This window comes from Thermobia domestica, chromosome 16, assembly GCF_964235325.1.
Source record: "Thermobia domestica chromosome 16, izTheDome1.hap1.1, whole genome shotgun sequence".
Classification (NCBI taxonomy): Eukaryota; Metazoa; Arthropoda; class Insecta; order Zygentoma; family Lepismatidae; genus Thermobia; species Thermobia domestica.
In genome coordinates, this window is record NC_137469.1 from 95,543,855 (window position 1) to 95,571,044 (window position 27,190).

At 38.0% G+C, this 27,190-nt stretch overlaps 1 protein-coding gene across 1 annotated transcript; it reads left to right on the forward strand.

The window, feature by feature from the left end:
* Positions 1–18,096: 18,096 nt before the first annotated feature.
* On the forward strand, positions 18,097–19,623 carry LOC145672541 (glutamate receptor ionotropic, delta-2-like). Its single transcript, XM_081741701.1, has one exon. The coding sequence runs from the start codon at positions 18,097–18,099 to the stop codon at positions 19,621–19,623; it is 1,527 nt and encodes a 508-aa protein (XP_081597827.1).
* The last annotated feature ends 7,567 nt before the right edge of the window (positions 19,624–27,190 follow it).

A 27,190-nucleotide genomic window follows, 5' to 3' on the forward strand; every position in this document is an offset into this window, starting at 1 on the left:
GAGCTATACTCGAGAAGATGGATGATGATGATATGTGTTGATGAGCAGGTAGGACAACCCGTTCGGATAGTTGTCCAGGGAGAGCAGGTCCCCTGCCTCGATCTGTAGAACCGGCTGCCCTTGGCTTGATCAGTCTGACAGACGGTTCGCGCAAAAGAGACAGGGAAAAAGCTCAGGATCAGGAGAAGGAAGCATATTTACAAAACTCGTCACTGTTCTCTCAGTGGCGCTTCAGAGCAAAGCTCTGGGAAAGTATGTATCCCGCATCAGGACATCGCCTTCCGAGCATATCAGAAATAACTCGTTACTACCTGAGAGAATTTGCATTGGTATTTATCGTTTAATATGAGCAAAGTTTTGCGAAATATCTCTGGTACTTGTGCCAAGTAACGAATAATGTTCTATGTTTCCTGTAATCGGTCACCTTAATATTGTTGTAAACCTGTGAATCGTCTGACAACAGTTACATAGGCAATAGTTCTGCCATCTTATGTTCATATATCCCAAGACACAAGAATAACAGATAAAGAAAATAGATGGAAGCACAGCTATCTGTGTAACTGTTGTCAGATGATTCACACGTTTACAACAATATTATTGTGACCAATTGCAGAAATCATAGAATGTCATTAGTTATTTGCCATAAATGCGAAATGTGTTTCGCAAAGCTTTTCTAGTACCAAACAATAAAAAACAATGCAAATACTTACAGCCAGTAACGAGGTATTTTTGATATGATCTGAAGCCGATGTGTCTGGTGTTGAGCCGTTTAAACTCTGTACATTATGGATTTAGTCTTTCTCTTCCTAAATATCCGCTCTCTACCCAAGAATAAAACTCTATTTGAAGCACTTTTACTTGAAGAACAAGTCTCAGCCTTCTTGCTGAACGAGACATTTCTTACCAAAACCACCTCCTGTAACATTCCTCGTTATACGCTTGTACGTCACGACAACACAGCACCAGCATTACGGGCAAATGGAGGCGTAGCAATCGGATTTCGAAATCACATACCTCATCGCAATCACATTTGTTCTATTCCTCACCTCCCAGAGCATATAATCACTACCTTATATTTCAAGTCTATCATGATCACCTTCGCTACTATTTACGTTCGCAGGTCATCCTATTCCACTCGCATTTTTTAATCACATCTCTCACACCTATAAACATTATATCATCCTCGCTGACATCAACTATCATAGTCGCACTCCTGTTGAACGCACACAATTCTCAGATCATATAACCACGCACACCACTGGCATTCTACACATCCCTCCGACTCCTACTAGACCTGTATCAAATACCACCCCTGACATTGCTATCACTTCAAATACACTTGCTGCTAAGATCACCCTTACAGTCCTGGACCTACTCGGTAGTGATCATGCCCCGATCAAGCTCTCATATCATATGGGCAATGCTCGACCTCACGATGCACCTCCGCCAATTCGAACTCCACGTTTCGACAAAGCTGATTGGAATCATTACCGCGACTATCTTACCACTGCCGTAGCTCATTTGCACCCTCCTACTACATCAGATGAGCTTTACACACATATTGAAACGATCACCTCAGAAATCACCCATGCATCAGAACTGTATATTCCTACCACCAGTTCCACCCCTTATCAGCCAAAATTACCTCCGCATTACCTCACTCACATCAAACGTTCCCGGCAAGCTTATCGAGAATACATAAGAACACAAAACCCCGAGGCTCTTCAACTTCACCATCAACTGCAACGTTCAGTCAAAAACTACATTCAAGCATACAAACGCCGTCAATGGATCAAAGCCTGTAATAACCTTACTGACCATGCACACCCTTCACGTTATTGGAAACGTCTCAATGCACTCTGTGGCAAGTACAGCAAAACCCCATATCCTCTCATCATCGACAGCAGTCACGCACCATCTGATCAAGCTAAAGCAAACGCCTTTGCTGACTATCTACAAGACATTTTCACACCATCCCGTCATGACCACATTTTTGCTCATTCAGTCGATCATGTCAACACCGCACATCCTATCCTTCAACCAAACCTTAATCATATTTTGCCGCAGCATGAACTCACAGCTCCAATCACTGTTACAGACATCACAACAGTCGTGCAGCATAAACGAAACTCTGCTCCTGGTTTTGATTCCATCACATATCGTCATATCAAAGAAAGTCCTATTTCTCTACTTATTCTTCTAGCCTCTATTTACACTTTTATTCTCAGAACTGGCTTTTTCCCCGCTGAATGGAAGATGTCTAAAACCCTCATGTTTCCGAAACCAAACAAACCTCCTAGCGCAGTCTCTTCCTACCGACCTATACAACTTACTTCCACTTTCTGCAAAATTCTTGAGCGCGTCCTTGTCAACAGACTTCATCCATACCTCCACGCACGTCATCTCATTCCTTCTTTTCAAGCCGGATTCCGCCCGTCTTATTCCATTAACGATCAGCTTCAACGTCTAACCACTCTCATTACAAATCACTATAATTCCGTTCGTCCATCCTGCCTTGTTCTGTTCGACCTAGAAAAAGCATTCGATAAAGTCTGGCACCTTGCACTTATTTTCAAACTCATCAAGCTTAAATTACCCATGTCTTACATTCGCTTCATTTTTCACTTCTTGGCATGCCGTATCACATATGTTAATATCAACAACCATCTATCACATCCTATCTTCCTAAATTCTGGTGTCCCACAAGGCTCAGCTCTGTCCCCTTTGCTGTATTTACTGTTTGTTTCCGATTTTCCTTCTCTTCCAGAAAACGTGTATACTTTCCAATATGCAGATGATACAGCCTTCCTTGCCCTTGGTCGCACTATCAACCATATCAACCTCATCTTACAAGAATCTATTAATCGTTTTTCGCACTGGTGTCATAAATGGCACCTTACCATAAATGCTTCGAAAACACAGGCCATAGTATTTCTGCCGCCACGCAAACGCTCCAAGACCCACAGAAATCCATCACTTCTTTCTCTAAAAATTCAAGATACAGCGATCCGTCCATCAAAAACTGTTACTTACCTTGGTATTGTTTTTGACCACCATCTCACCTGGCTTCCTCATCTTAATTACATCAAAACCAAAGTATATAATCGTCTGAATCTCCTTAAACGTCTCACTGGCACTACCTGGGGCCCCACCTCAACCATGGTTCTCAACACATATAAAGCATTTCTCCGCCCTGTCCTTACATACGGTTTCACCGCTTGGCTATCAGCTCCTACCTCGTACTACTACAAACTTGCAACATTTGAACGTCATGCCTTCCGCATTGCCTACCGCATTTCTCTTCCCAGTCCGACTAGATACCTATATTCACTCATTACTTTCCCTACATTACTTTACCACCTCGAATCTCTTCGCCTCAAGTTCATCACTGTCCGATATATGCAGCAGCAACCACTTCTACTCGCCACTATGCAGTACCTTGCCAATTCATCTGCTCGCCCTCGATATTACCATCTCCCTCTAAATTTGCTGTTTACATTATACTGTTATACCTTACCACCAAATCATCCCGACCTAGCACTATTGCAGGATCATCGATTGCATGTCCATCTTCCTCATATTTTTCCCTCGCATCAAGCACAGTGATTACCCTCTGTACCTAACAGGGCTTCCCTCGTCTTCATTGGCCTAGCGTCGCCCCTAGGCAGAAGATAACCCGCATTTGTTCTGCTAACATTCCCTACGTGTTGTGGCGTCATCTGCACTCATTTCATCCCTCATGATCATCTCTGCAATAAAATACTTTTAATCCACTAGTTCAGTAATCTATAATGTATGTATGGTATGTATTTTCCTATGTCTTGTGTACTCTTTGCCTCACTAATGATTATGGTCGCAAAGACCATAATGACCTGACATATGTAGTAATTGTTAAATAAAGAAAGTCTCATAGCCCAACGCCCGTCATTCCATATCCATATAATTCCTATACAACCCTTCCCTTAAAGAGGGTGTAGCCCTCTACAGGGTAGCTAGCCTGCGGGATAGCATTAAAAAAAATCTGGTGTTGACCCACATTTTCGATTAATGACCAGTTACTTCGTCTTTCGACGATTATCACCAATCAATATAACAAAGGTCTCCCATCGTGTCTAGTCTTAATGGATCTGGAAAAAGGTTTCGACAAATTTGGCACTATGGGCTCATCCGAAAGTTGCAGAAACTTAACCTTCCGATCAGTTATTTACGTTTTATATATACCTTCTTAACTAATAGAATCGGATATGTTTACATTGGATCTGCAATCTCCCGTCCTATTTTTCCATACTCCGGAGTTCCACAGGGTTCTGCACTCAGCCCACTTCTCTATATACTGTACGCCTCCGATATACCACAACCTACACAGAATGTGTACTTATTTCAATATGCAGATGATACGGCATTTTTAGCTCTGGGCAAGACTATGCAACAGATCAACATAAACTTGCAATCAACTCTCAATAATTTTATGCAATGGTGCAATACTTGGAGACTAACTTTAGATGCCGCCAAAACACAAACATTGGTATTTCTACATCCTAAACGCCGCTCCAAGGTCCAACGTAACCCTCGCAACCTTAATATCTATCTACAAGGCCATCCACTTCGACCAACACCTACAGCTACATATCTCGGGGTTGTTTTCGACTCTAAATTAAGTTGGAAAGCTCATTTAGAGAAAATAACACAAAAGGCTACTTTGCGGCTCAATCTTCTACGGCGTCTAACAGGAACTACTTGGGGTTTACACGCACCTCTCTTAATCAACACATACAAAATGTTCCTCAGGCCCATTTTAACATTTGACCACATTGCTTGGTGCAATGCTCCAACAAAGTTTTACGACCGATTATCGATACTAGAACGCCATGCTATTAGACTTGCATATCGCATAAAATTAGCATACCCGAACTTCATGACATACGAACACATCAACATTCCTCACCTTATTTAACATCTTGCAGACCTTCGTTTGAAATACATACTCTCTCGCCTACCAGTCTCCCATTCATTACTCCTAGATACTTTACAAGCTGATGCTGAAACTGATGCACCGCATAAATATCTGCATACACCTTCTCCTCACGCTATACCTAAAATCTGCACATCCTACAGCTGAAGAACACGACATCTTTCATATATATCTTATACCAGATCATCTTCATCATTTGTTTCCATTTTAGCACTATGTCTCAATTTCAATACTAACCTGGGGCTTTCCCCGTGTTTCCATCAGTCTCGAGTCGCCCCGAGACAGAAGAACTAACATGCATTTGTGTATCTAATACTATGTTTGTGACTGTGGCGTGTACGCACTGCATTTCATTTTATACTATCATGTTTATTTCATAAAAACACAACGCACTGCTTCCATGCCAAAGTTCCATTCTGTTTCTACCTGCACCATTTATATATGTATTTTGTTTACTTATATGCACATTTATATTTATTCACTCACTTAATGTTTTGCTTATTGTTACTTTCAGCACTATTCGTTTATAAAACTGCACTTAAACTATCTTATATGCTATAAACCCACCAGTGTCGCCAATTCTGTGCCAAAGAGAGGGCGTAACCCTCTAATGGCTAGGGTTAGGAGACACTCAACAAGCATACAATTTTGAAATTAAAGTAGATGAATAAAGCTTACACTACCAATCCCTAACCCTGTAACCTTAAAAAAATCTGGTGTTGACAGCTCATCCTATCCTGTACTGGAAACGCTTCAATGCACTCTGTGGTAAACACGCCAGGACTCCATGCCCTCTCCTACTACATAATGCCCCACTTCATTCAGACACAAACGCCTTTGCTAACTATCTGCAGGGAATATTCACCCCATCCGAGTCGGACAACACAGGCATACCTCATCCAGTCGATCAAGTGAATCTTAACTCTAGATCTTTGCAAACGAACACCACCCATGTCCTAACCGACCATTTTCTTCCTAGTTCTATCACAGTTTCCGAAATCTCATCTGTCATCCAGCGAAAACAAAACACTGCACCTGGCTTCGATTCTATCACTTACAGATACATTAAAGAAAGTCCTATGGCACTACTTACACTTTTGGCCTTTATTTATACGTTTTTCCTCCGAACGGGATTCTTTCCTACCGACTGGAAAGTGTCTAAAACACTCATGTTCCCCAAACCTAATAAGCCTCCATCGAATGTCTCGTCCTATCGCCCCATACAGTTAACGTCTACATTCAGCAAAATATTCGAACGAATACTTATGAAACGCCTCCATCCTTATTTACTCGATCGCCAACTACTCTCAACACACCAAGCCTTCCTTTTCTATCAACGATCAACTATTCCGCCTCACAACACTCATACCAATCATTACAACTCCATTCAACCTTCCGTTCTTCTCCTCTTTGATCTCGAAAAAGCGTTTGACAAGGTTTGGCATCTAGCACTCATATACAAGCTCATCAAATTTAGGTTTCCGATAAACTATGTTCGCATTATTTATCACTTCCTCGCATGTCGCATTTCGTACATTACCATTAATGAGCAGATTTCACATCCTATTTTTCTAATGTGTGGGGTAATTCAAGGTTCTGCTCTTTCCCCTCTCTTATACATCCTGTTTGTTGCAGATCTTCCGCAGTTGACTCCCAACGTTCACCTATTCCAGTACGCTGATGACACTGCTTTCCTTGCTCTCGGCAAAACCATCCAAGCCATAAACACTTCATTACAAGCAGCTATACCCACTGGTGTTCTAAATGGAAGCTCAAAATAAATGCCTCTAAAACTCAACCAATTGCTTTTGTTCCACCTCGGAAACGTACCAAAGTTCATCGCAATCCATCCCTCCTATCACTCACTGTCCATAATACACCCATCACTCCAACACGCACTGTCACATACTTAGGCATTATCTTCGATCAACATCTCACCTGGAAACGACACCTTCAAAGTGTCAAAACTAAAGCCTACAACCGTCTGAATTTGCTCAAACTCTTAACCGGTACTACCTGGGGTCTTACAGCCAACGTTATATTAGACACATACAAAGTCTTCCTCAGGCCAGTTCTTACATATGGCTTTCTGGCTTGGATTTCCGCTTCATCCTCCTATTATGAAAAACCAGCCATTTTTGAAAGACATGCCTTTCGCATTGCCTTTCGAATCTCTCTGCCAAGTCCGACTCGTGATCTCTATTCCTTGATCTCATTTCCTACCATCCGCTATCACCTTGAAGCACTCCGTTTAAAGTTTATCACTCAGCGCTACACACACCATCAATCTCTCCTCTTTGAAACAATGCATCATCTTGCACTTCACTCCGCTCCCGCACGATACCATTATACCCCACTTCACCTTTTGTTTGCATTATACTGCTACACTGTACCACCAGACCACCTCGATCGACAACTCCTTGACGACTATCGCCTGCATGCTCATCTCCCTCATATTTTTCCATTATTTTGTGCACAGTGATTCCATAATTTACTAACAGGGCTCACCGCATCCTCATCAGCCTAGAGCAGCCCCTAGGCAGAAGATAACCGCATTTGTCTCTCTAACATTCTTCATGATGTGTTGTGGTGTCAAGTGCACCTCACTTCATCTCTCATCTCCATCAGTGCTTATGATTTCTAATTTGTACCTTAGTTATTCTATAATCTCGTCAGTTCCTTTCATTTTCGTTTTTCTTTCTTTCTTTCTTTTCTTTTTTTTTTTGGTTTCTTGTTCAAAGTTCATTCGTTTATTCTATTCGTCACTATATATTCTTAATTTGGATAGTTTTGTAATTTCTCGTTTCTTGTTCGTTATTCTTTAGTTTACTGTAATATTTTTGTTCTGTCGATAGTTATGTACAATGTATAGTTCCTTCCACCTTGCTATATGTTTATGATCGCATAGATCATAAAGACCCCAAAATTAAAAAAAAATGATTAAATAAAGTTATCAATCAAACAACCCATAGCCCATTCATCCTTTTCCCACTCCTCTTAGACTTACACTTCTCTTCCCTAAAAGAGGGTGTAGCCCTCTGACAGGTTGCTAGCCGATGGCTAGCCTTAAAAAAAAATCTGGTGTTGAAACACAAGTAACACGCTAAAGTAGTAGTCATTTTGTGTTATTTCAACACCTCGTTTTTTGCTGTGTAGGAGGAGGAGGAGGAGGAACGAGATAGAAGCCCAGCAGGGCTCGTTTTGTTTCAACTTGACCCCATGATAAAAGTTTTGTAACCAACTGAAAACAGCTGGCAAGGGTAGCGCGCGACAAAACGTTATTAAGGGATTATTACTCTCCCTAGCGGGTTGTTTCAGAAGAAGTTGTCTTATTTTTTCTTCTTTGAGACAATGTTAGTTCATATTTTAGTTTTTTTATTATTATTTCTGTCTTTTGTTTATGTCGGAAGCATTTCTTTCACAAATTCTTCACAAAAAAATATAACATTCCCATTTTCACTTGTAAAAAGAGAAACAAATGTTGGCGTAACTGTATCGCGACACAATGGATGTCGAAAATATTACAAAATTACAAAAAAAAAAAAAAAAAAAAAGTAGAATATGTATTAGAGGAAAATAAGCGCTCCAAAAGTAAACTGCAAAATTAAACCTCTAATTGTTGTTAATAAAGAAAAATAATTTGCGTTATTAAGTTTCTGTAATTCGGGCTTATTTCGAACTCACTTGATTATCACACGGGCTCGGGCTAAAAAGCTAAAATATATTTCGGACTGGGGTCGGGCCTCATAATATAAATTCACGGGCCGGGACCGGGCTAAAAATTTCGGCAGACTTCTAAGTGGAACAGAGAAACAAAGGAAAAGTATTCTTGTTTTAGAACTTGTTCGATTTCTGGCTTTCGTTTCTCCTCTTTCTTCGTTTTTTTATGAAGTGAATGAACTAGAATTTTACAAAAATAAAGATAGTTATAGATTTTACGATCAATAAAATGTAGGAGCAAGTTTACATCATCATTATCATAATCATTTTAGATATTCTGCCATTATTGCAACTTAGAAACATCCATTCACTACAATCTTTAGCTAAGCTACTAGTCTTCACGGATGATTTTTCTGTGTTAATATCATCCATCAACTCTAGCCTCTTTTGCCTCGTTTTTCTTTTTCCTTGCACCACGTCTTCTAGCACGTCCTTCATGAACCAATACATTTTCAGGCTGTTACTACCAGATTTTCTTCCTCTTTCCCTAATATTTGTACCAGTTACTAAACGGCGTGACAAACATCTTGGCATTTGAAGGCGGCGCTCCAGGTGCCCTTTAAATGCTGCTAGCAAATGAGAGGCCAGCGGTATTGCCACGTTTACTTTGTACACATCCACTTCTATCCTCTGCCCCCTGATCGCGCTGTAGTTCGTCCGCTTAGCCATAGCCACTCCCCTTAGCACTCGGCAACATCGCGTCAGAGCTTGCGTTTTATTCGTTTAGCTGAAATGCCAAGATGTTTGTCACAGGCTTTAATTCGTTCGACCTAGCAAATTCTCTTCATTGTTTGGCACGCCCACATTTGAAAGCTTCCAGTTTTCTCATCGCTTTGTATACTGTCCATATTTCTGCTCCGTTGGTAGAGGAGTCCACTCAAAACATTTTATGAGTCTCTTTTTTAAACTCTTTATTCAAGGACTCACAAAATTGACTTTTCTTCTTCTTTAAATACGTCTTTCGCCATACTTATCCTTGCTTTGTTTCACGTTTATATTCCACGTACTTGCTAACGATATATCGAAAAATTATGATCAAAATTAACCGGTCTATAGTCATACAGCTGAAACCTTAATTAAACAACTATATTCAACAGAATGGATTTTAATTACTAGATGTGTGTTGCACCACACTGTCTTCCATGATCTATATTTCTCAAACCAAGTGTAAGTTTTATGTTGACAATAACAAAACAGGCATTTTTACTTGCAATTAAAGCAACGGACATAGGTCAAAATGTTACATTAAGTTCTATCAGCCATTACGTTTTATAACATACATAAACTATGGACTACGAAACGAACAAGATGAAGAACTTTAAAATGAATATGTTTATATTTGAAAATATCAAAGAGAATTACATAAAACTTGTGGATGTTTGTCATAAATGAACCAAATGCTTCGTATTCTAAAACTATGCAAGTAAAAAGTAAGTAAAAAATATTTTTCCTTATGTGCTGATATATAAGTTTCTTGAATAGATACGTGACTTACAATATAAGGCTTCAATTCGTTCCAGACTAAAGCAGTGATAATTTCACAGGTGGCTGCTAAGCCTCTTTCCATATTTCTTAATAAATTAACATAAAATAAATAATGCAGTGCACTATTGAAGTTAGAGATCATCCTTCTTTCCTCTCACTAATTTCAACTACAAACTGGAAATGGATGAAACAGACAACTTCTAAATATTTTTGATATTACAAGAAAATTTGCCCAAGGATTTTGTGATACTCTTTTGGGATTGCACTGCTCCACTGATGAAGATTGCAACTGTGCTTTAAGGGTAAAGATAAGGTGATACCATTGAAGAAAATGCTGCTTCTTTGCTGTCTCGCCTGAGGAAGGAGCCATTTCTGAACAGGGTGTTGACATGTGATGAGAAGTGGGTCCTGCACGAAGCTTCAAGCGCCGTCATCATTGGTTAGCTTCCCATAAACCGGTTCAAAAACAGCCGAAACCAGCACTGCACCAGAAGAAGCTCTTCATGTGTGTTTGGTAGACTGCTCGAAGTATCGTGCATCGGAAAGTGCTACCAGCTGGTCAGAGCATCAATGTAACTGCGTACTGTCAGCAGTTCAGCGTTATTCAAGAAAACCTCAAAACTCTGGAGCCAGTACTTCTGAATCGGAAAGGGGTCCTCCTATTGCAGGACAACGCTAAATCCCACGTGGCTAGAATGACCCGGGACACCATTCTACGCCTTGGATGGGAAACATTGCTTTCGTCATACTGCCCGAACATTGAATCGTCCGATTATCACCTGTTCCATTCCTTGGACAATCACCTTAGAGAACGGCAGTTCAAATCCCTAATAGAGGTGTAAAATGCACTTGATATTTTCTTCGCTTCACGGCCCACCAAGTACTACAGCGATGGAATTAATGGCCTACCAGAAAGTTTGACGGAAAGTCGCCGATGTTGACGAGGAGTATTTTTAATCTTCCAGATACGTCTTGGGTGTCATATCGATGTTCTAAGATTGTGGGTGAAAACTTTCTTGTTTTATATATAACAAAATAGTAAATGTTCTTCACAACTATACATGCAAATATATGAATAAATGTTAAATAACTGAAGCAGATCTGGCTTTCTGCGAACATTTATACATTATTATACTTATATACGTAATATTAGTATAAATATTATATGTAATAATTAATTATTCATAATATTTTGTATATATCACAGAACATAAAAAATCAGCAAGTGACTGGAAGCGTCACTTTGAAGCGAATTATAAATACCATATGTTATTAGTAAACTACCATGGTAAAGGCAGGCCATTGAGACACTAATATTCATCAGTGGTCAGGGAAATATTTAAGGTGTTATAACCATTACTCAGACTATTCTTTCACATTTCATAAGTAGATATTTTATTAACCACCCTATACAATTTTGTTCGTATTTGTAAATACACAACAATGATCAATTGTCCCACTCTTAATGGAATTGTCGGAGTTGTCAGATTCGTCCAGTGTCCTGGGTAGAATGCAAACAAAATGCAAAATATTTCGTTTTTTTAGAATCAGGTCCCGTTCTTGTCTCACAATTACGTAATATAGTATCAGTTTCTTGTATGTTCTAGAAACAGTGTTTTGAAGGAGAAAACAAATTTTCTACAATAAATTCAGTCGTCAAAAATATGAATCCACTTGACAATAGATGCCAGTAGGTTCCCTAGTTGAATGTCAATAGAAAAGGTAAAAAAAATGAATATTGGAATAAATTTCAATAAAAATTGATTACATGAAAAACCGACTTTCTTCCTCACTGGCACGATTTACGACATAACATTAGCTAGTCCTAGGTGAACTCAAATTATGATAGTTTACCAAATGCCTTTTTAAAATTAATTAAAAGTCTGCTCATCCTAAAATAAATACAACAACAACCCTGTAATATGGTAAATGTCGTATCAGTGAAAAATCAAACAGAGAGTAATTTAGTTCTGGGGATAAGCTTTTCTTGGAGATTTCCAAAAAGTGTATATTATAATTTGGTTAAAATCTAACACAGTTTTATAGTAATAACTGCAGCGTGACTTGATTTAATAAATGGAAGCAACAAGTTCAGTGTGGTGGTCCGTACTTCTATTTCTTTTTAAATATGTAGTCATAGATTTATTAAATATTATTATTTAAAGTTTTAAATAGTAACGAGTATTGTGCTTATTTTATGTAATAGAATGTTTCTCCATTTTACAATTACTAAATTAATAACAGTATTATTAAAGGCCACTACACTTACTTTGAAAGGTTAGAAGTAAACAGTTTAATGGTAAAACGCTGAACTACTCAGAGCATACTTTCCTAATACGAAGCTCCTCAGCCATCCAATAAAAAGTGACTTTATATCAAGAACCACCACTGATCGTCGTTTCTCCTTCCCTTCAAGAAATCGAACGTTTCTCTTGTTAGTAGTAGTAGTATGGAAATAGATTTAAGAATGTCTTCATTGCTTACATTTGAACATAGGTTTCCGCTAATAAATAGTAGGTATAATATTTCCAGCAGACATTGAAGGTACAGTAGTCCCAGGAGACTTATGCAATTTTTCTTAGTCCTGGCTACGGGCATGATTAGGCCTATATAGGAAGTAGAAAACGAGCAGTAAACAGGCGCGTATCCAGAAATTTTTAATGGGGGACGGCTGAAAATTTTGGGGCAGAACTGAATACATTATAAACCTATTTTGTGTTGAACATGAATCCAGATATGCAAGTATGACTATTAAACGCACACACACATACACACACACACACACACACACACACACACATATATATATATATATATATATATATATATATATATATATATATATATATATATATATATATATATATATATATTCAAAGTGTCTAACCTTTTTTCCCGCGTAAACTAATGAAGAACGGGAAACTTTCTTCACTGTAGATGTAGAGAGGCCGCTCATGCGCAGTCGTAAACTTTTTTCTGCTCCCAGGAAGCATCAGTCGCTGGCAATCAGCCAACGAGTGAAGACGTGTATTGAGTGGTCGGGATTTCAGTTTCTGTGTGACTGACAGAAAAACTTGAGCATCGATATTGCATCAAATTTTGCAAGAGCTTGAAGATACCCAAATGGGAACCATTCAATCGGATCGATACATTTAATTTTGAACGAGAATTTGGGCATGAGGATTCCGTGTCCGTGAAATTTGATTCAGACTAGCATCGCCCAATACAACATTTTTGTGTGTCGTCAGGCTCCTTTCTCACCCGACATTACTCCCTGTGACTTTTGGTAATTTCCCCAGCTGAAAATGCTACCAAAAGGAACCAGATTTGAGTTAAGAAAAGACATAATGCGGAATGCGACAGTACAATTGCTCACCATTCCAGAAACTGCGTTCCAGAAGTGTTTCCAACAATGGCAGGAGCGCTTGGAGAAATGTGTACACAACCAAGGAGGATAACTTTGAAGGGGAATAGTATTTCTATTTTTCAAATCAATAAATATATTTTTGCCAACCGGATTCGATTCTTTTAGAACACCACTCATATATATATATATTGATGACTTAACAAACCTTTCAGAAACATCTAATTTATTATTATTATTAGATTAGGTAGTTAGAGTGGAGGGGTATAGTTAAAGTTATAATCACGATGCATTTAAATAATTTATTGAAGTAGATGGTTTTAAATTTCTTCCGCACTGGAGTCCCCTAAATTCCTTGGTCTGCTTGTGGACCTGTATGTAAATTCATTATTATACGAGAACTTTCTATCCTCCATAATGTACACCACTAATTGATTACTGATACATCACGATGCACTCGAGTGGTAATTCTGCGCAACAACCACTTCGCCTTTTGTAGCCGCATTACATGATCAAGCTCAAGGTCTTTTCAATACACAATAGTTTTCTGTACTTGTTCTGGTGTTGCAAACATATACTTTGATCCACACTCAATGGATTCATGTACATAACTTGATTCGTCAGATTATCAGGCGATCTTCAAATTATTAGCAGTTATTACTATTATTATTATTATTATTATTATTATTATTATTATTATTATTATTATTATTATTATTAAAGTATTCTGCGTGTCGGCAGGTCCTGGGACTAATGAGGATTTTTCTTTTCAATTTTAGATTGCCACGCTTCTCAATCTTCAGCTTCCTCTTTCAACTCCCAATACTTTCTCCTATTTTTCAAATCATCGATCAGCTGTGTTTTTCTTCTTCCCATTCTTCGCTTCCCTTCCATCTTTTCTTCTATGGCAGTATGAATAAGACAATTTCTTCTGAAGATGTGTCCAATCCGATTGACCTTCCTACGAAAGATGCTGGATAGAAGTGTTCTCTTTTCTCCTATCGGTTTTAAAACATCTTCGTTTGTTGCTCTCTCTGTCCATTTTATCTTCTCGATCTTTCTCCAACACCACATTTCGAAGCTCTCTAAATACTTCTTCTCTAACTTCCGTAATGTCCAATTTCTGCCCCATAAAGTCCAATGCTCCATATATAGCACTTGACCAACTTCTTCTTGAGTCCAATAATCAGAATGCTAGTTAAGAATGATCTTTTCATGTTAAACGCTTCTTTAGCTATGGCAATTCTTGATCTGATTTCTTTGGTGCTGTAACTGTCTCTCGTCAAAATACTTCCCAGATACTTGAAATTAGCGACCCCTACAAGTTCTCTTTGTTCTACTCTGATCCGTAAGGGTGTTTCCACGGGATATTCTCTGACTTTCGATTTTTTTATGTTGATTTCCATTCCATATAGTTTTCCAGTGTCAACTATTTTGGCAATCAGCTCCTGTAGTTCTTCGATTTTAGCTATTATAACCGTATCATTTGCATACCTGATCTTGTTAATGGTCTGCCCTCCTATCTTGAAATCTCCAATTCAAATTCCCATTAATGCTTCCTTTATTAAACATTCACTGTAAATGTTGAATAATTGGGGCGGCATGCTGTATCCTTGTCTGACTCCTCTTCCAATCTCCACCTTATTGTTTTTTCCTTCATTTAGGCGCAACCTCACTCCTTATCCCATGTACAGGTTTTGAATGAGTCGTCAATCTCTCCAGTTGATTTCGATTTCTTTAAGTATTTTGAGAAGTTTCGTCCAATTGATCCGGTCGATAGCTTTCGGCCAGTCGATGAAGCACAAATACAACTCTTCCTTTACATCAAGAATTCTATCTGATATAATTCTCATTAATCCAATAGCATTTGTGGTGTCTTTTCCCTTCCGGAATCCAAATTGATCTTCTTCTAACCTCTGATCTATTTTACTTTCCAGTCACCTGTTCATTATGCGTGCAATAATCTTTCCAGTGTGGGAAGTCAGGCTAATGGTTCTGTGATCGCTGCACTTCTTTGCGTGCTTTTTCTTGGGCAATGCAATCATTGTAACATCAAGAAAATCCTTTGGCCATTCTCCACTCATGTAGATCTTGTTAAGTAAAGTCAGCATTTTCATTGCATTGTCTCCTAATCCGTTGAGCAAATCTACTAGTATGTCGGCGTCTCCAGTGGTCCTTTTTCATCATCATCCACCTCTTCCTTTGCTTATTTATGTATTCCTTCCAGATTCTAAGGCTTCTTTGATGGCCAGTGATTGCATTGCCTTGTTGATCTTCGATGCCAAGTTCGTATATCTTTGTTAACTTTCCCTCCTAATTCTTGTGCTTTCTAGTACATCAGATCATATCTGCCGCGCCTTTGAAGTTGCATTATTTCTTCACATATCTGCTCCATGTATTTTTCTTTGGAGTTGCCCGTTTCTCTTCTCAACTCATTATTCAGCCTTCTGTATTCTTTGATGTCCTTGTTTTTCGCCCTTCTGCATTCCTCCATGTTCTTAAGCATCGCTTCAGTTATACAAGGTTTTTCTCGGTTCTGCCAACGTTATTGTGGAGTGCGTCAAGTAGTGTGTGGAGCGTGTGTGTCTTTTTAATTTCCCCTTCCCCCAACTATTTTCTATATTTTCCTTCATATCGGCCATTGCACACAATTTTTCTTCAATTTCTTCTTTCACATCATCGTCGATATTTCTTAATCGCTCTAAGTTCCATTTCCGATTATTCTTCCCATTTTCTTGATCGACTTTAACCAGGTTTGCACTTCCGCCACCAGGAGAATGTGATCCGAATCAATGTCCGATCCTGGCAGTGTCTTTACGTCTCGTACACTATTCCTGAAACGTTACTTAATAAGAATGTAATTGATTTGGCACCGTTTCTTATATTCCGGACTTTTCCACGTGCACGGCTTGGTTTTTCTTTTCGTAAGCCATGTGTTCATCACCACCAGATCATGTTGCCTACAGAAATCGATAAGCATTTGACCTCGTTCCTTTCTTCTACCTAGTCCAAATGGTCCTACTATATTATTCGCAGCTCATTCTCCTACTACGCTCTTGAAGTCTCACATTACAATGGCGTTGATTTTACCTCTTCTTCCTGATGCAATATGCCACTAATTTCATCATACATTACTTCTACTTCATTGTCATCATGGTCGGTTGTTGGCATATACACTTGTATTATCACAATATCCACTGGTTTTGCACGTAGTTTTACAAATATCAAGCGGTCACTACAACATTCCACTTTGGTTACGCTTCTTGCTACTTCGTTCTTCATTGCTATCGTAACACCATTCTCGGCCTTATTGCCACCCGAATAGTATATTCTGTAATGTCCCGATACTATCTCATCTTTTCCTGGTCATCTCATTTCACTCAAGCCCACTATGACCACTTTACATTTGTCCATTTTCACTTTTAAATTTTCAAGTTTTCCCTCACGTTGTAGAGTTCGTACGTTCCTGATTCTCATGCTGAAATGCAAGTTATTATTATTATTTCCTTCTCTGATGATTCTTCCCCGAGAAGTTCCCACCCAGAGATCCGAACGGGGGACTATTTTACATCCGGAATGTTTTACCTCAGGAAGAACCATCATTATTTATTTATTCTCCTCCTCCGTTCCTCTTGGGAAAAAGATAATGTGGTAGTATTCCCATTTCCTTTCTACATCTCCATGCCATTGATCACCTAGTGTTTCATCCCGCCTTTTAGGACAGTTTCCTCTCCTAAGGACAAGAAGGTGCCCTGACCTTCACCCGCTCATCCGCCCACCGAGAAGGCCGCTGGCACTTGGTAGAATTTGATTCCTTATCCCGGGAGTCGATTGATCCCCACCTACGTTAGCCGCCAAAGACGTTGCCTGCTTTCTCTTTCGAGGAGGTGTAGGTTGGGAATTCGTTTAGGATGAGAGCCGAAGGCTTTTCTCAAACCTCTCCAGTACTTTTAGAAAGCTACTAGCAGTACATCCTGTAGTTATTAGGAACGTTCCATCTTTTACAGTGCCCGTCTACTGGGATTTCTAAAATAGCATCAGAGTTTTCGTTGTAGACACATATTCGGTTAGAATTTGATTGGAATCGGAAGGTGTTTCGCGATGTTCTTAAATATATCCATCATTGCATATTGCCTTTGAAATCAGTATGTAAATGCTTTTTTTTTCCTTTCCAGGTGACTATCAAAACTCAAGAAAAAGTTTTAATGAAGATGAAACAATTTATTTCTTTCATAGCTATGATTCTTCAAATTCAAGAATTGGAGTGCGATATAGCTGTTTCGTTACCAGATAAGCTGAGTGAAGATCACCCTCAACTCATTGATTATATCTGCAATGAATACATAAGTGATATTAAGTTACTTCTAGCATACGACACATCACAGAAAAATCTTGTAGATATTTACATTCATCGTTTATTTGAAATATGTAGCTTACCTGTAATGATATTAAAGCATCTCTCCCACATGCTTTTAATGAAAATTACCATCTAAAAATCTCACTCGTCGTATTTCTATTAAATGATTCTAGAAACTTTTCTACATTTATAGATAAAATGAGGAATGCCTTCTACTGGAATGGTAGAGCCAACATCTACATTCAATTTCTTGACGGAAGCATTAACTTCTACGAATTGCAGAAACTCTTCAAAATGTTTTGGCAACAAAAGATATTGACAACTCAATTTGTTTTCAAACCCAACAACACTGTTATGCGATTTGCATCATATAATCCATTCACAAAAAATATTATAATCAACCATAGGAGACTGGATAAACACTGTGAGACGAAAGTAGTATCACAAAACCACGAATCTAACATATTGATAGAAACAACGAAAGATCTTTATGGGTATAATGTATATGTAAGTAATTTAAAAATAATGCCTCAAATTTGGTTAAATCAAAGTGACAATGGTACTATACAATACCTTGGATTTGCTGGTAAGATCTTCGAAGCAGTTACAAATTCTTTGAATTTTAAACCAATTTTAGTTGAAGAAAATCAACAAAGTCTAATCAATATAAAACTTCCAAATGGGAGTTGGACAGGAGTTCTAGAAGATGTAATTACGTCAGTCTCAGATATTTGTCCTTTTCCATTATTTGTATTACCAGAGAGGTATGCTGTCGTTGATTACGCTACATTCTTTTACTTTGATGAGTGGGGATTTCTTTGCCCAAAAGCTCAAAAATTGCCTCAATGGATGTGCATATTTCTTCCCTTTGATGTAGGAATATGGTTGTCTATAACAGGTTTGATAATCTTAACGATATTATCGAAAATGTTCATTAATTTGTTAGTTTCGCTGAGACAACCAGCGTTTGCTATACTGGACTACATATTTGAAATTTTGTCAGTATTTCTACAGGGGAGTGTACCTGTTATACCCAGGAATAGGCCGTTGAAGACAATACTAATATTGTCTCTTATTGCAACAATTATTTTGAACTCATTATATCAAGGATCTCTAGTGAGTTTTATGATTTCACAACCATATGGAAAAGATCTCGATTCCATCGACGATATTGTAAACTCGGGTTTGCCAGTTGTCACATATCCCCAATTTATCAACAATTTAAAAGGGTATGACTCTACATCCATAAAAACACTTCTTGAAAGAACTGTCCCGACGGTAGAAACAGTTCATAATATTTTAATGCAAGTAGCATATAAGAGAAACTCCGTAACGTTTGCAACATCCTTTCCTCAAAAGTATCAGCAACGACGTTACAAATCAGTTGAAGGATCAAACCTATTTTATGTCTCCAAAGATCGAATAGGATTCTGTATGGCATCATTTACTCTTACCAAACATTCACCTTATGTTCCAAGAATGAATATGATAATTAATAGGTTGACAGAAACTGGTTTTACAGACAAGTGGTTCCATGAGGTTGCAGACGGGAATATTTTAGTTGACAAAGGTTTTGATGACGACACAGATGTTTCTTTGTCTCTATATCACCTCCAATCAAGTTTCTATTTACTTGTGATGGGTAAACTTTTAAGTTTTCTTGTGTTTGCATTGGAAATGTATTTTGAAAGGCGTGGAAGAAGAAGAGCAATACATGAAATATAGTGTATATTGATCATGTTTGCTTGTTTTGCGTAATATAAGATGATTTACGAGTCCGAAATTTCTTATATTTTCGCTTTGGAATGAGTGAATTAGAAACTGAATTATGGAAATACTTGTTTCTTCGAATCACACTCTTTTGAAATCTAGAACTAGGTTAATAATAGAACGTTGAAATAAATATAATAAATCTTTGTATTAAACGCAGAAATACACTTACCTTAAGAGAAACCGAGGAAACACGGAAGAGTTCGAATTTGCAGGTGCTTGTCTTAAAGCTTGTTTTTGAAGAAAACTGAAAAATCGTTCAGTTTAACTAAAACTAACATATTTAGAAGTGAATAACCTACATATTCTACGATCAAAGCTGATATATTTTAATAATCTAGGCGATAATATAATACAATCCATGACTCTAATTATACATGAATCATTATTATAATTCTCCAGTCCGGTAGTAAATTGAATACAGCAGAAATGTGTTTTATTAAACTTTTTCATAATATCCTCGTACAGGGCTGTATTTAACATTTTCGCTGTCCTGTGCCATTACAAAAATGCCGCATCATTACCAAAAATCAATGAATATCAGTGTAGACTATTTTTTGACAGTGCCCGATCATGACATTAAGCTGGTAAGATTTGTGAAGCATGTGAACAATAGGGTGAGGCGAAAATAATATTTTCTAATTTCGTTTGCGCAAACTGTTTTGGATTTGAGTAGTTCGCTTGCAAGTTGGATATATTTTGGCCATCTCATTTCCCTGTATCAAGAAGCCCAAAGTTTTTTGCTGCCGAATGTATTCAACAAGCACTTCACGAGCTGCATTTCTGCATTACCCCATACCGTAAACGTCACCAACACCTAGTGGCCCACTTGCCGGTAAATGTCGATTGTCGTTATAGCGACGCGCCGAAGGACTGCTGCTAGTGTGCCACTGGCAGCAGAGTTTCGTTGAGTCGAAAGAGATATCTAGAGTCGGGGTATTGAAGTTACCACCGCATAGCAGCGAGGACTTCATTTTGGTCCGCGCTTCCTCGATTTGTCGCGGAGAATCGCGAAGGGACCAACACGAACTATCGCCAGTCATGTGCATGCAGTTATTATTATATATTATTTGTTCCTGACAAATTGTTTCTAAAGTGAGCTACGTGGGTTAAGAGTAACCCCTGGCACTACATCATGAAGTGAAAATCTTAAGATGAGTGCGTATAATTGTATGAATCTAGATGACAACTGTAGCCGATCATTTGAAAGTGAATATGGGAGAACCGTGAAATAAAGTAAATAGACGCGCATAATTTTGTTATAAAATTACATGGCGAACGAACTTTATGTGATCTCAAACGGTTATCGTCGAATATACATGGTTACAGGAGCACTCTGATTAGCCAAATTAAAAATACCTCAAGGATTTATGCCTCTATAAGCGACTTTTTCTTCATCGCCTCCGTGGCCAAGTCGGAAGAACACGCGCCTAGTAATCCAAAGGTTGGTGGTTCGCGCCCATCCCGGGATAATTTTTCTCAACTTTTTTAAAGTGTTTTTCAGACCCTCCTTAATGTAAACAAATTACGCATATAGGCTATTTAACATATTTTGGGGGGAGTAATTTTATTGTTCATTGGCGTTTCGTCGCGTCTCTGCCGCTGGTGGGCCACTGGCGGTATAATTTTCAAAACGGAAGTGGGGCCACCGTGGATCGTCGCTGCGGGGCCGCCAATTTTTGGCAAGATATTTCTAGTTGCCCATCGGTGGTGCACCGACCCTTACGGCATGGGGTATATATCGGTTGAGTATCGAAAATACAATCTTTTCAAGGTAGAACATATATAATGCATTTAAGTTAAGAGTGTACCTTATAAAAGACATTATTGTTGTTAATTAGTCAATATTCAAATGATAAGTCATAATTACATGCATGAATTATTAACGCTAATGGAATTTTGCTGAAGTAAATGTATTTTCCGCCTCTTTGTTGATTTCACTACATTTGAGAATTTTCAAGAATGCGAAACAATGAGTGAATCTAATAGAAAACATCATAGACTCAACATTGTTCACCATGCGAGTGAAGCGAAGCCAAAGAAAGTGAATCAAACAGTACTACTGGGTCCAAATTCAGAACTGGTCTCGGATACAAAGAGAAGAATCTGTCTAATATTATCGGACGTATATACTGCTGCTTTTAGTACAGAAATCTCAAACAGATTATCAGCTATGATGTTGAGTCCAGTTGTTTAGGATGCGAGTGTTGTCACTACGAAAGACACAGCTTACATAATACGAAAAATCAAAAGTTCGTTGGGAAAGAAGAAAATAAAGTGGGGTTTGATGAAAGGCAGTAATACGAAATATTGTCTTACAGGCCTTTGTTTCGATGGTCAGAAAGGAAAAATTGGAAACAAATTCTAAAGAAGGGAAATACAAGATAGCACTGTACGTTAATGGAAGAACCCATTTCAAAATATTTAAGACGTGTTCCACTTTCAGGCAATAGAGACCAAACAGCGAAAGTGATTCTCCAGTTTCTTGAGTAAAATGGAACAAACATTTCATAACTACTTGCAATGGGATACGATGGAACTAATGTGAACACAGTGAAATAATGATATACGTGGAATCAGGGGTAAAAGTGGATCTGAAAAGGTAGGGGAACGCATAACGTCAAGCCGTCCCCCTTGCCTATCTTTGGCCATTGTAATTTTTAGGAAGTGGGGCACGCCATAAATAGTGAGGTAACGGCATCCACCCACATTCCCCCTGACTTTTACCCCTGCGTGGAGTAAAATTTAAGAAATAAATTATGATGTTTTTGTTCTTGTGCAAACGTCTTTTCAAAGGCGTCAAATTTATTTTTGTAAGCAAATTAACACAGGAAGTTACGCCTTGTGGGTTGTTGTTCGTCTTGCGACAACGAACTGTCTTCCTCGCCCTGAAAACTTCATATTTGTCTTCAAATCAACTCACATATCATCTGCAGAGTTGTTCGAGTATTCGAGCAAATAATCCTAATGTGAAAATGTCAGATGTTAACGAATGTATTGTTTGGTGATCCATCTTCTGTTTCAGAATGGACTACGTTGATGTGTTTTGGTCCATATGGCTAGTTACGGATCCCAAATTTGTATGCTTTAGATTGAATTTTGCTCCGATACGCGTAACATAATCACAGGTAGGATGGAGCTACCCCAGGGACTTGCTGTAGTCCACCTGAGCCGTAAAACATGTTTTTTTTTTTTTTTTTTTTAATCATAAATTGAGGTTTCTTCAACGTACGTGTTGTCAATTTGCTGTATAAAAAAGATAAACTTTATTTCCGCAGTTGTTTTTATTTGGGGAAAGTGTGCAAAAATCTGGGACTGAGTGACACATAAAAATAGCCGAGTATTTTTTTAGACCCAGCTATTATTAAGTACTGAAGTTCGGAGTTTATCTTGGCGATTTTGAGGAGTTTTAGTTCCCAGTGTGAAGATCCATATTCATGCTTCTTATTTCTTTTATAACAAAGTATTGACGCGCTTAAACAACGTATTGAAAGCAGAAACCAGAGCACAACTGTCGCAAGCCTTTCGAATCTGACATGTATTTGGCAAAAACACTCAAAAACCAGTGCTGCCAATGCAATATAAAGTTGTATTTTTTTTTTAAAATGGCACTACGTCAGTTTATTGCATAGTTCAAATGAACATATCAAACAAAATCTTAAAATACCACACTTATTATTCAGTGTTACAAACTGCGTTGAATACAATGGTCGTCGTATAATTCAAAATATAATTCTTTTACAGAGGTTTTAATATTTCGTAAACATGCTTAGATAAGTAATACATCTAAATACCTGCTGCTTTACAATTGCCAAACAAATCATTTTTACGTTTACAGCACTTCGATATCTCAAACAGTTCCGAAGATATGAAAGGGATTGCAACACTGCTTAAATCATGAAATTGCGAGAACTTGTAATTACAGCTATTAAAGCTGTTGCTATAATGCTATAAACGAGAAGGAAAACAACAATCATTGTAAATAATTTCCACAAATGCGTTATTTTCAGCAGTGTTACGAACTTGATCAATGTTTATCATATCTTTGGAAAGGTTTGAGATATTAAAGTGCTGTAAGCGGCAAAATGATTTGTTTCTCAATTGCAAACCATACAAGTAACTAGATGCAATAGCTATCTGAGCATGTTTCCCAAATATTAATACTTTTAAAAAATTAAATTTTCAAGCCCTTGTGACTTCGTTCGTTTTATTAGAAACCAGTCATACCATGACCATTGTATTCAACGCTCAGATGCTTTCGATGTGCATTATTTGTCCATCTCCGTAGTGCTCTATGTGTGATAGAGGAATTCAAACCTTGAATGTTTGTGATTCTAAAACATCGTTAGTTTGCAACACTGAATAATAAATGTGGTACTTTAAGTTTTCGTTTTACATGTTGATTTAGAATATGTAATAATATGACGTAATGCCATTTTAAAGAAACATAACTTTACATTGCATTGGCAACACTGTTTTGGGAGAGTTCTGTTAAATACGTGCAAAGATGTCCCCCTCCTTATAGTTGCTTCCTTCAATGTTTCGTTTTTCTCCCTCTTTGGTTTATCTGTTATTACGGTTGGACATTATAAATGACCCTTATATATATATATAATGTGCAAGGTGTTGCAAAACGACAACGTTTGGGAAGTGATTCCTGACACCAAGATATAACAAAATGTATAGACCATCCTGGGTGCACAAATGCTTCCTTTTGGAGTTATAGGCTGCCGAAAATATGAAAATATGGACTTTGAACGACCATTGCTCAAAAACTATGGGAGCTATCGTAGTCAGATCAAGACTTCACATAAGAACTAACACGTACACTATTCAAAAATACATGTTTCAGAATCCTAAGGTACTCACGAAGCAATTTTTATAGAGAGAGTTTGGCTACGGACATATAATTTGAAGTACTCTCCAACTACCTCTATAAAAATTGTTGCGGAAGTACCACAGGATTCTAGAACTTGGATATTTGTAAAGGGCATGTACAAGTTTCTAAGTGAAATCATGACCCGACTACGGTAAGTCCCATAGTTTTGGAGCTATGAATCTTTAAAGTTTACTTTTTCATGTTTTGGGCAATCTGAAAGTCTGAAAGGAAGCATTTGTGCACCAAGGAAGGACTATACTTTTGTCTTATCTTGATGTTAGGAATCACCTCCCAAACATTGTCGGTGTTGTTTTGAAACATCCTGTATATATACGCCACTAGCAACATACACCACTTTAGAGCAGCGATTTGTGATACGTTTTTTGAGCAGAGAAGGTGTCAGATCTATTAAAATTTATGGATGACAAACACGAATCATTATGTGTGCTATCTCTGCAGCAAGTGTACGAGTTGTGTAGAATGTTTAAAAACGGCGTAACGTCTGAGGAGGATACGTCGCGACCGGGACAGGCTCATTGCGTAGTGACGGATGAAAACAGTGAAAGACCTTATAAAGAATAACAGGCGTTTTTACTCTGAAGCAAATAACCACCATTTTGAACATTATTGTTGGTTCAGTGCACAATATTGTCTATAACGTGCCGCAGTTCACTAAAGTTTCTGCGAGATGGTACCACGTCACTTGACGGCTTAATTGAAAAACCGTTGCGTCGAAGCCTGTGAAGAACTATTTTGTCGTTTCCACGTCGAAGGTGTTTCATTTCTGGAAAGAATCGTTACAGGTGATGTGACCTGAGTTTACTACCATCAACCAGAAATAAAAAGATCAAGCAAGGAACGGGGCCAATAGCTCATCAGTGAACCCCCAAAAAATCCACATCAACCATCAATGAGAAAAGTCATACTTACTCTCTTCTTGAATGCAACAGGCGTCATTTTGGAACATTACATAGAGAGGGGGCCAGAGTAACCAGTACTTCTTATTCATATCTGCCCACAAATCAGATTTCTGACTTCCGGTGTATTGTTACAGGATGACAACACTCGACCGCAAACTACTCATTTGGCAGTTGAAGCTATCCAAGATTTGAAATCTGAAAGTCTCTCACACTCACCTTATTCACCAGACCTCGCCCCTAGTGACTTTCATGTGTTTGACCCGCACAAAAAGCGTTGGAAGGCAAGCATTTCAGAAGTGATGAATACCGTGGTGCACGAGTGGCTACAGTCACGAACAAAATACCTTTTTTTTTTTTTTAACGTAGTATCTATCCATGCAGTTCCAAAGCTTTGGAAATTTGTATTGGACGTCAGGGAGACTACGTTGAAAAATGATACGTGTTTTTCTTAACTCTTTAAGGATTTGCACTTTTTTAAAGGTAAATTTTAGACTGTCACTCAAACGGCTATTGGTTTCTTAATATTTATCGTAGGATCACGGTTCATACCTCGTGTTTTTCAGGGTAGAGCATACTTTCCAACAGTACCACTCGGTTGTCCGTATTATACACCAGAAACGGGAAAATCGGATAAAACTGACAGATTTTCGAAATTTTTGCGCCCCTTTGGCCCGGACATGGGTGCACGTAGGGATCTGGTTTTTCTTTCAGAAAATACGTTGTTTTGTAAGTAATACGTGCGCAAAATCTCAATCTTGTATCTTGAAAACTGATTTCGGGAGAAATTTTTGAAAGTCTGAAGGTGAGAATTCTTTTAATACACACATATATATATATATACCTCAAAAATGTACTGCGTCATTATTATTTGACGTAGAGTCATGGTTCAAACGCCATTTTCTTCAGTATGACGAGCCCTTTCCAACGGCACCATTCACATCTCTGTATCATACACCTGAACCGAAAAAATCGAAAAAAAAAAAAAAAAAAAAGCGGAAATTTTTCTGAAAATCCCGCTAAAACACTTTGCCCCTCGGGCTTGGGCCTGGGTTGATGTAGGGATCTGAATTTAAAAAAAAACGTAGTTGTGTACATAACATAGTGTGCGAAATTTGAATCTTGTATCTTGAAAACAAAGGAAGGAGAAATTTTTTGACGTCTGAATTTAGGTCCTATATGCATATACGTATATATACACATAAATATACATATTATATAAATTTGCTGCGTCATTACTGTTTAGTCTGGAGTCAGGATAGACAGGTCATTTTCTTCAGTATAACAAGACATTTTCAACGGTACAACTCATATGTCCATATCATACACTTGAATCGGAAAAATCTGGAAAAACCGGAAATTTTTCTGAAAAAATCACACCCTCGGAACACTTGTGCCCCTCGAGCTCAGCTCCGATTTCATGTAGGGATCTCAAAAAAGTTTGAGAAATCCCCAAAGGAACACACAATTTGTATATAAAATTTCAATCTGATATCTTGAAAACTAAAGGCGTGAAACATTTTTGAAATTTGTCTTAAGAAATAAATAAAATGTCACGCCCCTCCGAACCCACTTGGCGCAGCCAAGTTGACTATCCGGTTCCAAAACGCTTCTTGGGTGTTCTTTGGTCCATCCTTTACTTGATCAATAATAATAATAATAATAATAATAATAATAATAATAATAATAATAATAATAATAATAATAATAATAATAATAATAATAA

Coding starts and splice junctions, on each gene's coding strand:
- LOC145672541 (XM_081741701.1), top strand. CDS start 18,097: ATGAGGAATGCCTTCTACTGGAATGGTAGAGCCAACATCTACATTCAA.